The sequence below is a fragment of the Acanthopagrus latus genome, chromosome 3 (genome assembly GCF_904848185.1).
Source record: "Acanthopagrus latus isolate v.2019 chromosome 3, fAcaLat1.1, whole genome shotgun sequence".
Classification (NCBI taxonomy): Eukaryota; Metazoa; Chordata; class Actinopteri; order Spariformes; family Sparidae; genus Acanthopagrus; species Acanthopagrus latus.
The window spans coordinates 8,092,641-8,110,067 of NC_051041.1; the positions used below are offsets into that span (position 1 = coordinate 8,092,641).

At 43.2% G+C, this 17,427-nt stretch overlaps 1 protein-coding gene across 1 annotated transcript in view; it reads right to left on the minus strand.

Moving 5' to 3' along the window:
• Positions 1 to 3,911, minus strand: part of LOC119016925 (dolichyl-diphosphooligosaccharide--protein glycosyltransferase subunit STT3B) — an 85,888-nt gene extending 81,977 nt beyond the window's left edge. The window contains exon 1 of the mRNA XM_037093291.1: positions 3,362 to 3,911. Within this exon, the coding sequence (XP_036949186.1) occupies positions 3,362 to 3,621 (260 nt within the window). The 5' untranslated portion in view covers positions 3,622 to 3,911. The remainder of the gene's footprint in view (positions 1 to 3,361) is intronic.
• Between the last annotated feature and the right edge of the window lie 13,516 nt (positions 3,912 to 17,427).

Sequence of the window (17,427 nt, forward strand, 5' to 3'; positions counted from 1 at the left end):
ACAACAATATTCTCAGCAGAAATTATGCTGTGACTCTGCCAATTAAAAAAAAAAAAAAAAAAAGATTGGGCATTAATTTGGAGTTGGTAAAAGTCAGCAAAATGCATTTTTAAGTCGAGACACAACTTAAGAAGTTAATTACTTTCATGAATGGAGAAGAGAAAAAAATCTTACTTAAATGCCAACAAAAGCACCCTGCAGTCTTTGGATAATCAACAAATATTAGGAGAGCTAAATGAGCGCAGCCAGATTACAGTCAAGTCATATCAGGGACTCGCCTACAAATCAGTACAGCATGTGCTGTTTGCATACTGCAGAATAAGCCTGACATTTGGAGCTTGTGAAAATCCAAACATGATTCTTCAAATTGCCAGCTCGTTTAACGTAATGGTTAGATGCAGATAATGTGAAGCGCTTTGCAGAGAGAGAAAAAAAAAAGAAAATCAATAACAGCATCCAAGCATTCAGAGGACAACGGCACTAATCATGCATGTCTGGGAGGGATGGCAACAATCACCATCCTGCAGTTGAAAAAAAATGTGAAATTTGATTCCTCGCCGTCAAAAAAAGGTGAAGAGGTTGTAATGCGTGATGCAACATTAATATACAAACATGCTTTTTGAGAGCGATGTAGTCAAATCTCATTCTGAGAGTCAACTGAATAAATCTTTAAATAATGCCCCATTTAATATTCTTGGCATAAAAAGTCAGTACTTGCTGGGGTCAGGTGTATGTGTTAATCTATACAATAGCTTTAGTGTTATTATGGCAGCCATACACACTGAAGAATTCCCGAGAGTGTTAACGATTGTATAAATGTAGGGCAATACTTTTCAGCAGGCTGATCAGGATTACACATGGGGTCAAAAGATGACTGGAGAAAGGATTGGTGTTGCAAGATTTATAAAGAGGCCTCTACAGATATATTTCTGGGTTAATTTTTTTTTTTGATAAAAGGTATTTTGCATATGAAATGATGATTATTTGCAGTACTTCTCTTTCCAGTAATTAATAAGTGGACCATTCTATTAAAAAAAAACCAAAAAAAAACAGCATCACTTTGTGGCTAAACTCACAAATTTGCACATTCAAGCCGGCAACAGAAGGTTTCATCCAAGCGTGTCTTTGTTTTCGGGGTCCAAGAGAATTTTTTTTTTCTGAGAACAACAGATGTAGACTTCTCATAGCTGCGAGGGCTTTTAAACTTTTGAATATCAAAGGGTGCCTTTGCTTTCCTCTCTGTGACATGTTGCCAAAAGAGGAGCTTGCCGTTTTCACTCAGAAAACGCTGGAAACTGATACCGCTTTTCATTCCGTTTCTCACTTTCACCGTGAGGTGCAGCTGAAAACCACAGTAAATATGGCAACTTTGCATGAGAGGATACGAAACTTTCATGTCACAATTATCCTGTCACACATATTTGTGATTCAGAATAGTATTCCTGAAACTTAAATTTTACGGATCTCAAAAAAGTAATCATGAATCATGAAGGTCTTCCTGCATAAATTAAATATAATGTGTCACGATTTCTATTTCAAATCCAACAAGCCTTCAGTTTCAGCAATCAAAATCTGATGCAGTATTGACAAAGTCATTTAATAGAGAGTTTCTGCCACGTTGTGATGATGTTTATCTTTGCAGATGTATCTATTCTTCTCTCCTCTACCATCTGGAAACTTCATGGTGCATTCAGGTGCGCTTGTTAAATTCTCAAATATGCCAGGGGCATGTGTGCCAACAGGGACGTCACGGTGCGTTCAAGCGTACCTCTTAAAAAATGTAAATGACAGTTGTCAGGGCATAAAGCCAAACATCAGTATAACTGTCAGTGCTAAAAAAATAATAATAATTTAAAAAAATGGAAAAATTCGAATGGAATATCAAACAAATCGTGGTACAAAAACAAATGATGGTAACTTCACCTCCTTCTTGTTTTTAATTTGAAATCTGTAGTATTTAAACACAGTGTTGGTCTCATGGGGGATACAATTTGCAGGCAATGGCATCCGCCTTGGTAACAAGCTTAGGCAACACCAATATAAAACTGTATGTCAGTGAGTGACACAGCTATTACAAGTCATTCAGGTGCAGATACTTATGATTATCTCGACTGTCCCGAAACATTTTAACTCACCATGGTCAACTTGTGTTTTTTTTAATATATTTACCTCAATACACATTAAAATCTTTTTGCTTCCCATCCCTAATAGCAACTGTGTGACCACCCAGAATGTTAATCGGATATATGAAGGCTGTACAGAAAAGAATGCAGCTTCTAATGCATGTGTGCCACTTGGTACTTCTCATTACTAAAAGGTCAGTCCCTTGCGCAAATTCCAGTCATGGCAGGATCAAGCACTCTCTGAACCATGCTGAACCTCCCATTGCCCCGAGCCGTGGCCCTCGGCTGTACAATGCAATCAAGTTATCAACGTAATTGAAGAGGCGAGTGTCACCCTGAACATGATGGAGCACCTGTCCTTGAAAATTAATAAAATGAATGTATCCGTCGTGCTGTCTCGTTGAGTGTTAAGAGGAGCAGTGAGGGAGTGACAGTGCATCGCAACCAGGCGGACGCTCACGGACCCATGTGACACTAGTTCCACCGCGGAATAATCCTGCATTGTGATGACGGACACACCACAGCGGATCAATTGTCTTCCGGGTTATAAAGCAGTCTGCTCTTCCTTGATGACCACCTGCTAGGTCCCGTATACGCTTAGGATGCACGGAGCATTTATTTAATACAGCCGACAGGAAGTTGTGGTAAACTTACGCGACAGCCTCAATCAATCATATCGATTACTGCTGCAGCGATCACCCCCTCGTACAGGAAACAATCTGAACTTCACACGCTTCCACTGAATTGAGATTAACCACACGCTCGCTTCAGTGAAATCGTGAACCACTTCCCTGACAGTTATTCACACGTTTCCTTCCTCGAGCAGTATCTGCAAAGTGAAGCCTCCTCGTGTGGCTCATCAAAGCTAATATTTGAGAGTTATTTGGGGTAAATGCTAACCATACCTGCATTGTAGCAGTGGTCAAAGCGGTTTTAATGTCATTAAATGTCAAGGTCCCTCAGATGGACTACACATCAGGACGCTGACCCCTGTGTATTCAAAGTGTTGTCGAAAGCAGTTTATCTTGAATGCAAGGAGCTAACGTAAGAACAGAACACTGGAGCGGTTAAAGCTGCGTTCAAAACAATGACAGACTTTTAAACAGTGAGATCAATAAATGTCATCTTCGGTTTCTTTCTTTCTTTTTTGTTTAAATGACATGCGAGCGAGCCGAACCTCAATATGTTGCCCCTCGTAAGCAACTCAAGATGCCCGTGGTGAACGTCAGCTAGCTTACCATGGATCAAACTCGTGGATGATGCTCTCGAACCGGATCACCGCGAAAAGTCTGGAGCTGAATCCCGCCAGGCAGGCCAGGAAAAGAATGCTGAAGGAGAGTAAAGACTGCCACCCGGCTGGCTGTGTCAGTCCGCCAGACAGGCCTACTTTGCCCCCTCCTCCACCCGCGGCGCCGGGTCTGCTGTTCCCGTGCACCGACCCCCCGGCATTGGTGGACGCTTTGTGCTTGCCGTCGCTGGCTGCGTGGTGCTCCGCCATTTCTGCGTGCGGTGTCGGTTGGATTTGCTCGAGCGTCCCTCCTGCCACGCTCCCGTGTCTCCCTCCGCTCCGCGCTGTCGTGAAACCCCCTGACTATGTGTCCGCTCTCCTTAGGTATTCTCTCCTGTGAGTCCAAAGGGTATATGTAAATAAATAAATATATATATATATCTCTAAATTCAGTATCGCTACACCGAGAAGCAGCCGTTACATCCCGAAACGCACACTCATGCGCCACATACGGAGCTGCAACAGTCAACTCGCTTCACGATTGAACGCCGGTGGAAAGGGGCGGGAGGGCTGCGATGGGCGGGGCGTGAGGGGGCTCTGGCGGCCTCTCACAGATCGACAGGTACGCGGGGGCGGGGCCTCGCCTCTTGAAACCAATCAAAGAGCAGCGCCGGCTTGATAGACGAACGGTTCCACTAATGGGATCACACCAAATTATGCCTGCGACTGATTGAAATGAGGATTATCCCCTGTTATATATAAAATTGAGTCATTCTGCTGCTCACTATAAATAAGATCCTTATTACTCGGCTTAAAGTTGGCCGTATGGAGTGGAATTAGTCATTTTTCATAGAGATAACAAAAGGGAGATTATCTAGAATGTAACTGATTCCTCATCGCTAAAAGCCATGGGCAGGTGTGTGAAGATAAATGTTCTCTGAGTGCAATATTCTGTTGCCCTTGGATGTTCTGGACTGGGTGGTGGAGTGGTAATAAAGATTGATGTGTCTCATCATTATTATGTCCCCCAGCAAAGACGAGAACACAGCATTCATCACTCTCTTAAACTCAGGATGTACTTTTTCAACTCCCCCCCCACCCACCCAAAGCCCCTGAAAGCCAATATTGGAGCAAGACACCCTTGTTTGGGGAAGATTTCAAATAAATTCTCAAGTTTTTGATTGATTGTGTACGTTCATTTTGGGCTCGCGCTCCTTCATATAACCACGAGACGGAGGCAGGAAGTGTTATTGATTTATCTGAGATGTGGCTCACTCCCAGGGGGGTGGGGAGGGATAGTCTGACAGTCCTCCTCTGTGTAATATCATAGATGGAGACAACTTCGCACCAAAGTCAGAGCAGACGTGAAAGAAACCTTTTTCCCCGTCTCCTCGAACATTTGTTGAGCATAATGCTGAGCAATGCTTCGCCTCACACTGAAGAAACCCCTTGCAGCACTGCAGAATCTGAGGAGCCTGTTTCCGAGCAGTAATCGATTGACTGACCTTCAAAAACTAAACATTATCACTGGTATACATTTAAATTATTCATTTAAAGTGTTTATGTATTGCTTCTAATTGCAATGCCCGCTACCTTGTGTATTTTACGGGAATGTTTAAACAGATGCAGCGCACACACTCTCATAATCAGTTTTAAAGGTTTTTCATGCATGCTTTTCTGTTTATGTAAAACATAAAACAAGTTGTTAATTGCATCCACTTTTCGTACCTTTGACTCGAGAGTAGTCCATTTGCGTGTTTCAAAACTTCACAAATTGGCCCAGATCCCAATCCTCACTTCCCATCAACAGTGTTTACAGCTACCCTGTCACCCATAAGATCATGATTTTAAAAAATTTAAATGAAATATTCATGCAGAAGAATGGGACTGAAGTTAGAGCCGGCTTAGCGCAGCTTTGGATCGAGGCTATCTTCTGGAGAGACGAGGAGGAGATAAGAGGGGGAGATGAGAATGCGGCGTTGGAGAGACGGGGGGAGGGAGATGGGAGGCCGATAACAAAGGAGAGTAAAAGGATGATTATGAAAATTGATGGGGGTCATCATGGAGAGGCGATGGAGAGGCAGGCGCGGATAAGAGTTTTGAGTTTTGTGAAGAGATCACTGACAACCAAAACCAAGTATCACAGAGAGTATCACAGCAGTGTGGTGCATCTGAACACCAGTGCCAAGAGGAGTTCAGGCATGTGTTACATACACATACACACCCACACACACACACACGCACACACACACACACACACACACACACACACACACATAATGTACACACCGGCAAACATTGTGTAAAGATAGAAAGCACACAAACACATGTAAACCCACGCACACACACACACACACACACACACACACACACACACACACACACACACACACACACCCGGATAATCAAATGCATACTGATGAATACATCAACCCTGTGTTCATGCACACACACACGTGCACAGCCCTTCGATCATTCATCACAGCCTGCTTATACCATGATGAGCAGACTACACCTTCACCCCTTCCACCCCCTAAAAGGATGACCTTTGAGACAAATAGAAAATGTAGGCTGTGAAGACCTCCTCAATCGCATCTATTGTCAAAAGGCCAAGCCCAGATGAAAACCAGCCAAAATGAGTGCTGTTGCCAGGCAGGGCGGCTTTTTTGCTTTCCCCTCCGTCTCCAGAGGCAGACTCGAATGTTTGTGTTTGCTTTGTCTCTCTTTTTCTGCCTCTTTGTTCACCCAAGAACATTACAGACGCGCCGAGTTCACGCTTGGCATTCTCAGGTGTCTACACTTCTCTGCGATCGCCAAAGGCCATCCGTGCTAAAAAAGCTTAAGATGCCTGGCATGAATCGCTCTGTGCACCTTCCCCCCCTGTCATCTCTCTACGCTTTGATTGCATGTGTGAGAGAGCTGGAAAGCGAGACACAGAGAGACAAAGAGAGGGAGGTGTCACAGCTGGTCAAGATGATTATGATCATTATGCCCGCTTTTTCTTTTTCTTTTTCTTTTTTTTTTTTTTTTACACTTTTTTTTAAGTAAACTGATGTAATTGAAAATAGTGCAAGCAGCAAATCCTAGAAGCTGCAAACAGCTAGCGGATGATCCAGCTGCAGCATCGTCGACTGGATGCAGCAGTTTGTCTCTGGATGCAGAATAATCTCAAAAATCTCTCGATCAATTGTGCATGGTGTTATGTAAGCAGGGGGAACAAAGCGTGAATCCTCTGGATGTGCCGTCCTCTGATGGAAGTTGCTGCATACTTTTAAAGGAATTGTTTCAAAACAACGTGGCTGGCATGTGGAGTGCGCAGTGTGAAGGAATGTGATGTCTGTTTTTCAGCACACTGCCTGCAGCGCGGAAGACGTCTGATGCTTCACACATCAGAGCAAGAAATCCTAAATGAGGATCATAGATCCATGCTTTATCAATACCAACTTCGACCCATCGAGGGTCATTATTCATCCAAGTCGCCAGGATGCAATGTTGGCAGTTTCTTCAAACCATTGATACATCCAAATGTGTACCCGGGTAGTTTAAAAAGAAAGTTGGCCATATCCAGTCATGTCCGTGGTGTCAAAAATGGGATTTTCTTTTAAGACCCTCATGACATTTCAAGCTGAACAATTTTCATGGGAACTTGGCCACCTTAATCCATGTCTGTGCCCGTGTGAGGAGACCTTTTCCAAATGTCCAGCTGCGTATTGTGCTGACCAAAGCTGGATATTTTTCATGGGAAAGTTGGGCCATGTCCAGCCATATTTGTGGCGACCACCACAGTTATTTTTAGCAAGCTACGATGTTTTTCTAACCCTCACCCTAAACCTAACGGGAGCATAAGCACAGAGTTGTGACAGGAGAGAAAGAGAAAATTGAACCTAACCAGCTGTAAAGTGGACACATAAAGAAGACTATTTTACATGTGGTTTTCTGGAACTGTGCTAAGCTAACATTGATTCTGGTGGTTGGGTTGTCAGCAGTAAGGCTGGAGCCTTTCCCAGCATGCTGTGGGTAAAAGGCAGGAAACCACTTGATTGATTGAAATCACACACGCAGTCACATGTGCAGTCTTCTGTTCACTTCCTCACTTCCTGTCTTACAAACAACACACAGAAAAAACACATTCGGGACCTTGATCTGTTGCGTTTGATCTGTTGTTAAGTTGCTCTTTAATCCGACTGGAATTGCCCTCCACTGATTGCCTCGTTCCTTATTTGCATATGTGGCCTAACAAGAGGAGGAATCCATTCTGTATACTCGATGAAAAAGCCCGTCAGAACAGGACTTCAGCTCATTGTGAGCGTAGCAAGCTTTAAAGACTCCATAGGGCCTGTCTGTGTGATCCAGTCTAACAGGATGATTAGCCAGCGCCCGGGGATCGCCGCTGCACACGCCGATCTGCATTATCATTAACAGAAACGAGAGCACATAAAGAAAACCGCTCAGCATCCCGATGAGGAAACACCCTCCAACTGTTATGAACTATTTATTTACCTGTCGCACTCTTGTTTAATGCTCTCCATGAAGCTGTAAAGCAACATGATAATTGGCTCAAGGTCAAGTTTCATGTGTCGCCAAAGGAGTTCCTTGTTTGCTTCAAATGGGTTTCCATGACAACTGAGTTTACTGGCATCTTGAGCACAAGTGTTGGTGATGAATCAGAGGACGAACACAAAAAAACAGGGAACGCGAGTGTTTACCAACGTTAACGTCTGCTCGAGGATGCAGGGCCCTCTCTCGCCCAGTGCACAGGGGTTGCTTTCTGTGGCCTCATCAGTGACACGCCATTTCACTCTGAGCACGCCTCATTTCTCCAACAGTCAATGGGGCACAGGGAGGCAGTTAAGTCGACTGGATGCGAGCATGACCCGGTCGGTCCCAGACAATTCCTGTCGATGATGGCGTACAACTGCACAACATCTTAATCTCGACTTTGATGGAAGACGTGCTGGTGCGGGATCGGGCCGCGGGTTTCACCTCGCGCAACGGGACTGTTCATCTTGGTAATGTCCCGGGTGATCCACTGATCAACCACGGCACTGCATTACACCGCTTTTCATATGCACAACACACAGTAAAGCTCAGTAATGCTTGTTGTGATAAAATACAAAATGGTGTGATAAGTTCAAGGCGCGATCTATCATCCTGGAGAGATCAGAGAGCTTTTGCTCGATTTATAAAGGCCGCATCCTTCCCCCGGGAAGCTTTTGCATTCATTACATTCATCTGTCATTTTCCAAAGCATATGAAAAGTTATTTCTCTCGAAGAGGGCTGTGAGCTTCGGCGGCAGTGACAGTTTCAATTGAATATGTGTTTTGATTTTTTTTATATGATTACAATAATGCTTTGATCCCCCACATCAACTCCAAGAACGGAACAAAGCAATCAGGGGCTCGTCAACGAAAGCCTCAACTTTTGTGACAACTTCAATAAAAAATGAATGAGAACGAATCTTTCTTTTGATAAAAGTCAGATCCCTGTGTCTTTATTTCACACGAAATCATAATTTCAAATAATAACACGGTCACGGCATCTATCGTTTTAAATTTTAATCAGGCTTTTAATCACAATAATTACCCCCATGAAATGATACGATGATTATGTAATTACAGAGCTGGAAAAAAAAGATCCCCTGCATCTGATTGCGTAACGCAGGCCTTTCACATAAATAAGGACAGAAAAAAACTAAACGTTAATCTGCTTCCTTTGCTTTCTTTTTTCCTGACTGAGAACAACTCTCCGAAAGAACATCAGCATAGAAAATTGCCCCGCAAACATTCACAGTTCGCCACATTCATCAAGATTGATTGTGACCTGTCAACACAGCTGAGAGCGCCTGCAGTGATGCTTCAAATCGGCACGCTGCATAAAAAGTTTATGAGAAAGTTGCAATTGATAGAGCCTGAGCAAAGAGAGGGAGAGCGAGGTGAGGTGCGAACCTGAGCTCAACAGAGATATCAACTGTCTGCGGGCTGAATGTCAGACTCAGAGAAAAGTTGGCATGCACCTCTACGTCTTCAGAATAACGGCTGCCTTATCAACACTTTCCTTGCTTTGGTACGGTTTTGAACAGCCCCTGCGTCATGTCTTTTGAAGGGGCTTGCCACTCAGATATGAGTAATGTGTTGCGTGGAAAACATTTGAACTTGGTGCGACATTATCCCCCCCCCCCCACCCTGCGCAGGAGACGAAAAATATGACTCATGTGTTGAAAATTGAAGTACGTCTCCCAATTTCCCAGCTGCCTCAGCCTGACAAATGACCCTCCTTTCACTTTCCTGAGTTGGCCAACGTGGGGCTCGTCTCAATCCAGAAGACAACAGATTTATGCGATACCGCCTCGGTGACAGCCTTGAAATCCTTGATGGCAAAATTGCGGCGGCGCCATTCAAAACAAGACGGGGCTAATGTTATTGTGGCGTGGTGACAAAACACATCGATCCTCTTCTGTTGAAAGTTCATACAGAGATCACGCAGGAGTCAAGACCCCTGTCATATGGGTTTGTCATAAACAACAAATGGCAATTGCCTCCCTCTCGACTTTATTATATAGACTACTAATTTAGATTTTGTGAGACATAGAGCTATATGCCAGGATACAATGCTGGCAGGTAAAGATTTCTGCAATCCACTGATTCGCAGTTTCGCATTTGCACATATCGATGAATCATGTTCATGACCTGACTACCATATCAGAAACTGGAGGGTTTGGTGGTGAGAAGGCTGCCTGGCAAAGTGACAGCTGTTGAGACAGTTTCACCATTTGTAAGTGTCAAACTTGCAGATACTTTTGACTAGGGACCATGGTGTCTGTATTCTTGAGACACGTCCACGTTTCAGGTTACAGTATCTAAAACCGACATCTCCAGCTGCGTTTGTGGAGACAAAAAACAAATGATTTTCATGGGACGACATGACATCTCCAGCTGCGTTTGCGGTGACCAAACTATAGATCTTTAGCCAGAATATGATCTTCTTTGAGGCCTAACTGAGTGTTTCTTGTTTGCCTTGCCCCATTCCAGAGCACAAGCACAGTCACCACATGAAATTGAAAATTGAACCTAACGAAACGAAACATAACTTGAGTCAGGCAGCCGGGCTGCATATGAACACTAAATTAGGCTTTGTACTTTTTCTCATTTAACATCCATTTGTATAACGTACCGCTACATTAGAATAAAGGCCAGCTCTGCTCTTTTTCTCAGAGCACAGAGCACTCTGCGAAGACGGTTCAATACCAAGTGGCCCCCTTGGTCAGGACTATGCATCTCGGTGCTCAGCCCGTGTCCAATCGATTCTCCTCCTGGTTGCCCTCGATCGGTCATCTGACAGAACAAGATTCACGGCTCCAAAATAAAGTTAGATTTAGCTGGACTCTCCGATGAATATGGGGGAGATGAGGTGAGGCGGGGAGAGAGGGGAGGGGGCTGCAGGAAGGGACAACATGGAGGAGGAGAGGGAGAGAGAGACAGGCCTCTGTAGGCTGCTGGTGATGTCATGGCAGACAATGCGTCTACTGTAAATCAGGGCACAATATACACATTTGGTTTACGTCTTAAAAGCACCAATCACAAGAATGTGCAAAGAATCAGTCAATACATTCATTTAGCAGGCGTTTCGCTGATATTCGCTGAACTGTAGAGATCTATTTTCAGACAAGATAGCAGGCAGCATTTTAAAAGGAGTGGTTTGACATTTTGGGAAATAATCTTATTCGCTCCCTTGCCAAGAGTTAAATGAGAAGATCGATATCACTCTCATATCTGTCCGTTAAATATGTAACCACAGCCAGGATGGTTAAATAAATGGTAGCAGGGTAAACAGCTCGCCCTCTGAAGGGAATTCACAATCTACATTTTAAGACATCAAAGCAGAAAACAGCACACGTGTGAATAATAACATTAGTGGAATTCCTCACGTCAAGTGTCCCCGTAAGCCATGTCAGTGAATCTGAATGGCTTAATACCAGGGCACAGGAAACTGGCTGACCTAAATGGAATGCATCCATCATTAATATATCAGATTTGCTTGTGACAGGTCAAATCTCTCCTGTGAAAAGGAGTCCATTAGTTTGGCTCCAAGGTCGGCCTCCTCTGCAGCTTTAATGCTAAGATGCAGAGCTCCTATGATACTAAATTAATTTTGCAGCACTGTTGTGGAATTGTATTGAAGATGATGGATTTGTGTTATCAGACGTGAGGCGAAGTTACCGTTTTGCAAGTCAGAAGCATGCCTCAAGCCTTTGCACTCAAGTCAAGAGTCGAGTCACAAGTCTTAAACTAGATTTACTCAAACCTCAAATGCTTTTTAAATGAATGGAGTAGCAGTTTCATTGCTTGAACATTAGCATACTGTGGCGCGTGGCCATTTAATTTAGAGGTTGATTAGTCAACGGTTGTCGGGTAAAGTACAACTCAGGAAGGGAACCTGCAACAAAGTCATCCATTAAAACAGATCATTGCTATGCAGTGGCCGAGACAGAGTCTGTGGTACAGACAAAACTGAGGCGGACTTTTCAGTGGAGGCAAATCAGGTTTCCTACCTCATTGATTTAAGTAGCTGGGTAGCTAAGTTGATTAGCTGTGAAGCTAACAGTAGCTAACTATTAACTGCATCAGTATTAGCCTTGATGTCCTGTTCTTTGTGGAACTTGTCGAACAAATTTGTGAACGGTTTTAGTTTTTTTTTTTTGTTTTTTTTTTTGCAAAAAATAGTGTTAATGCTATTGATCTGAGTAGCGAGCCAGCAACGTTACTTAGCTGTTGAGCTAATACTGCACATGTTTATACAGACAGAGGGGTTTTTTGTGCATAAAGCACATTTACATGAACATTGTACAGGTATAAACACACACATCCATCTAGTTTAGCATTTCCTTTATATTGTAATTTATTCATTTATTTGAGTATATTCATTGGATTTCATATTTGTCTTAGTCAGGTCCTACCTATCACTGCTGCTTATCATTGTTAGCACACTGATTGTTTCCCTCTCCCTATCTCCCTCCTATCTTTAGCTAACCTTCAGCCACATTAATATCAGTCTCGGGTGACTTGTTGAACATAGTTGGAAGTTGCTGCATTTCTCCATATTTTGCATACTGCAGTGTTTTGTTGTTGGATAAGATGTGTTAATGTCAGTAGATTCAGGAGAGGAATTGAACTATAGCTGCCTTTTTTAAGCAAAACCTACTTTTTAATCTTTGGGATTTGAGGAAGGTATCGAGTATTTTCCAGCAAAGCGGTCGAAGTCCAAGCGAAGTCATGACTCATGGGTGTTGAAATCTTAGTATTAGTACTTAGTATTAGTTTTTCCTCTATTTGTTTAACATCATCATATTCGTATGTCCAACTTTAATCCAAGTCCACACCTCTGATTATCATGATGTTTCCAGATTTTGCCATGTTTAAAACCATCCGAGGAAAACATTCCTGTGCATTATCAAAGAATGAGCTGTACATGAACTCCAAACAGCTTATCAATAGTTTTGAATCAGAGATGACTGGAGATTGTCACTGGAACAGCACAACAATCAGTAAATCATTTCTAAAAAAAAAAAAGACAGATTGATATAGAAGACAGGTTAAAGAATACACTGAGCTGAATTAGTCCCAAATCATCATCACATCTTCTGTGCAACAAGGGGATGATCGATGCAGAGCACTGAGAAGAACGACATAGTCCTTGTTGGCTCAAGTGATCAAATCATTCCATCTTATTATGCTTGAAGGGAAACCGCGATATAACTGTCAAGCACTTTTACTTGTCAAATGTAAGCAAACAACACTCTCAGTGTATCCTCCCAAGACAAACACCCTCGGATCAAACACACTGCCATTTTCTGACACAGCTGTGTTTGTCCTTGATAGGCTGCTTCTTCTTTTTTTTCTCTTCTTCTGTGGAGGGCTCCCTCGCTGCACACATAATGACACAATAGTTCATTCAGGCATAAGGAAATTAAAGTTATATCGGACCTATTGAGTCCACTGCTATTAGACAGAAACGTCTGAGAGGACAGCAGGGGTAATGGCTCCTAATACACCAGCAGTCTCATCTCTCCATCTCTGAGCCTCGGCTGCCTGCCGCTCTTATCTTAACAGGCGCATCATCCACTGGACAATTGCTGCATGCAACCGTAGCTCGGGGCCTTAAAGGTTTCATCCAGAACGTGACTCCCCGCTGCTGCCACGATAACAAAGCCGCACAGCCCGAGTGTGCTGCTTTGTTATCCGTCAAGGGGAACATCTAAATCATATGAGTGTTTGGATGGGTGTGTGATGCTGGGGGAAATGGCCTCTGACGTTAACTGGACCCCGGGAGCCAAGAGAGGAGGTGACACGGCAGCGAGGAGTAATTTGTCTCCCTTGTCATCTCCTTACTGGAGCTTAAAAAATATTGTTTATAGCTCTCGCCATCCAACGCACTCTTAAGCTCCCCAACTTTGATTGATGTATGAGGCGTCGCCATGGCAACCCTGGCGTGTGGGAACGATAAGTGACTTTGGCAGGAGAGTATCTCCCTTTCTGGATTATTAAGATCACCTAAGGGTTTGTGTGAGCCTCCTTTTGCCACATACGTGCACGCAATGACGAGTTTTGCTTTGGGTCTCAGGGGCTGAACATCCCTGACAGCTGCCTCCCACTCAAAGGGTTAATCGGGTTAGAAAAGTTCCATGATTGAGCACCTGAAGAGGAGACATGCACCGCCTCAGGTGTGGAGTTTTTTTATTTCTTATTTTTTTTAAGAGGGGGGCTGGGCACGCTGATGTCTTGAGCTCACACGTTCCGATGCACTGTGACAGGCGAGTGATGGAAAGTGCCGAGAGAAACAGAGAGAGAGAGAGAGAGAGAGAGAGAGAGAGAGAGAGAGAGAGAGAGAGAGAGAGAGAATCCGATGGAGAGAAATTTGTTAAGTTGTGCTTGCCAACAGCAGCTGTTTAAATGCAATTATGGTCCCCACCACCACCATACAAAATGACTCCAGTCAGTGTTCAGTGACTGGTTAGTATGACTCAGTAAGACTCCCAGTAATGGAAAGACCTGTCACATCTTGAGCTCAGCCCCTTCATTTTCACAGAGCAGTGCTCCCATTTCTTTTCTTTGTTTTTTTTTTCCTTCCCCCTCAAAGCACAAGCTCTCTGGATCCTGCACTTTAGCACTTAAACCCTGCTGCCTCCAGAAAGGCCGCAGAGGATGTCTTTGTATGCAGCGTTCCAGTAGAGCCACCACGCCCTCTGCTGTTTAAAAGACAAAACGCAGGTGTTCTTTCATGGTATTATTCTGCCGTGGTGTTTGCTGGCGCGAGGTAAATAAGTGTGCACAGGCTCCCATGTCGCCTTAATTAAAACACAACCTGGAATGGCATCACAGACTCTTTTTTTTAACCAACAGACTGGGGATATGAACATTTTTAATGCTGAACACACTCAGTAAGAGTTAAAAAAAACAAAAAAACAAACAAACCTAAAAAAGCCAAAAGACACAATGTACAGTCTCATTTTATTTATCTTTATCATTCGTCTGTCTGAGAATTGAATGAATGTATCTGTAAGTGGCTGCTGTAGAAACAGCTTAGGCATAACAGGATTAGGTTATGTACCGCATGATTCATGTGTAATTGCTTTACACTTGTCCCGCGCTGTTAAAAAACCCTGTTACCATTCCTGGAAAAACCCATGTAAAACGATCTCAAAATGCCTATCCTCGTCTAGCTCAAAGTCAATTTAAAGCTTTTGCCGAGTGCAAAACAAGCCTGCAGATGACCCTTAACTGCCTGTAGAACACAGAGGGCCCATATCTCATCGTCTTAGATAGTGCTAGTTCAAATGTAATAACAATATCTATGATAATTGACACCATAACACTTGTTTTTTTTTTCAGAATATCCAGGCATTTTTTTCTTATTTACATATAAAAACAGTGAAACAGCGTGGGGGTGACTAGAACTGTGTGGCTGCAAAAATGGGAAAAAAAGCTAATTTGAAGTTGCGACTGAAATAAGATGTTATTCTTTTACTGTCGCCAATGAATGTGTCATTAAAAAAAAAAAAAAAGAAAAGAAAAAAGTGCTCAGGAGGCATTTAGAGGCTTTCACTTTCCTAAATATGCATCTCCCTTTGGAGAACTTGACGTCTTTGCTGCGGGAAAAAACTGGCAGCGCATTATTTGATTGTGAAAAATGAGGAGAAATGTTACTTTTGTTACTGCTGACACCCCTGTGGTAATCCATTCATAATGTAATTATAAATCATTTATCATAAGCATGTGTATCCCACGGCGGTGTCCGATTTATCTGCAGTACAGCCCACACCGAGTGTGCCTGGGGCATAGTTTATGTAAATAGAGCATGTAAAGTGTAGGAAGGGCAATAGAAACCTTCCTGTGAGACGACAGCTCAGCCCACATTAGCTGATAAATCACTTTCCAGCTGCTCCCGAGTGTGTTTGTTTAACATTTCGTGCATTTTCAGCGGTGCTGCTTCACAACCGCAGACGTGCAGATCTGATGTACAGGAATGAGCGTTAGAGGCGGAAATTCTCACACAGGAAACCTCTTGACGAGAGGAGATAAAAGTCACACAACGCAGACTGCCACTGTATGTACTTCTTGTAGGTTCTCATCCAACTGTAAGCACTGACTTACAGTTTTGTCATTGCAAAATAGATTCTGGGAACAACTGGATGTATTAAAAAGAAGCGGCCTGCAGGACACGGACAGACTGACAGATGGACAGAGACAACAGACAAAAAGTAGCACAGACAAATTGACAGAGAGTTACAGACAGAAGCAGGCACATTTCAGTCTGAGTCAGTTATTGGCTCAGGATGAAAGGTCTGAAGGTCTGTGAGCGTCATACATTGCAGACACTTGACGTCCAAACACCAGTTACTTGAAACAACAAGGGTAGAGGGACGGCCACAGCGTCTAGCAAACATTCCAACCGGGTGCTGTAGTAGTGGAAAACTAATCTCACTAAGCAACGTACGACAAACTGCTGGGCATGGTAAACCAGACATTCTCCTGACGTAGACAGCTATAAGGAAATTATAGAATAGAAACTCATTTCTGCAAAGAAAAACTATGTTTTTTTCCTCAAAAGTCATAACCTTCCCTTTAATCGTTGCTGCTTAAAATCCCCACTGTGTGGACTGTACAAAACTCTTATCTTGGCTTTTGGGGACTTGAAATAGACTCACACTCATCCGAACACTAACACTAACCTTGTTCACTGACCCACAAGTCAGCATTTTATCAGCTGGAGGCAGTTTTTTCCCCAAATGGGTAAAATCTGTCCCCATTTAACTAGTTTTCAGTCGGAAATGTGTCCCCGAAAGACAGACAGACAGACACACACACACGCATAGATTTACATTAATTTCCTGTAAACGTACCTGAACCCTAATTGTAACCATAACAATAACTCCTACTTGCCCTACACCAACTCTTACTTTAATCAAAGCAAGTATTCACCCTTAAACATAATAAAGTACGTTATGGGGACCCGCATTTTGTCCCCATGAAAAAAAAGGGTCCCCACAATATGAGTAACGTAACATATCAACAAGAACACACACACGACATATAAAAGCATTAGTCGCTGTTTGTCAGCCAACAGACAACTGCCACCATTAATATGTGTGACAACTCAGTCTGACAGATTTGTCATTTTTTGGCTAACACCCACAATTTGACGCATCATGATGGCCTTGGTGTAATCATGAATGAGGTGTTTTTTTAATGCCATGAATGAGTGAATGTGTGTGCCAATGGGCGCAAACGAGTTGTAGATATAGAATGTATGATAAAATATCCAGGTTACTGGTATGATTTAGGTTTGTGTCACAGTGTGCGAGGGCTGGAAATCAACTTCCTGTTCCAAAGGGAGGATAACTGAGGGGCGTTGACTGCAGGAGCTGGAGCTCTGTGATAATTTAGATGATATCTTTTCGTACCAAAAGACTCATTTCAGTGCATAAGACATATAAAAATATGCACAGATATGTTAATTGTTGCTCCGTCAAGGGAAAAAATCAACAACAATATTCGCCAACGTTTTAGCTTTGGTTCAGT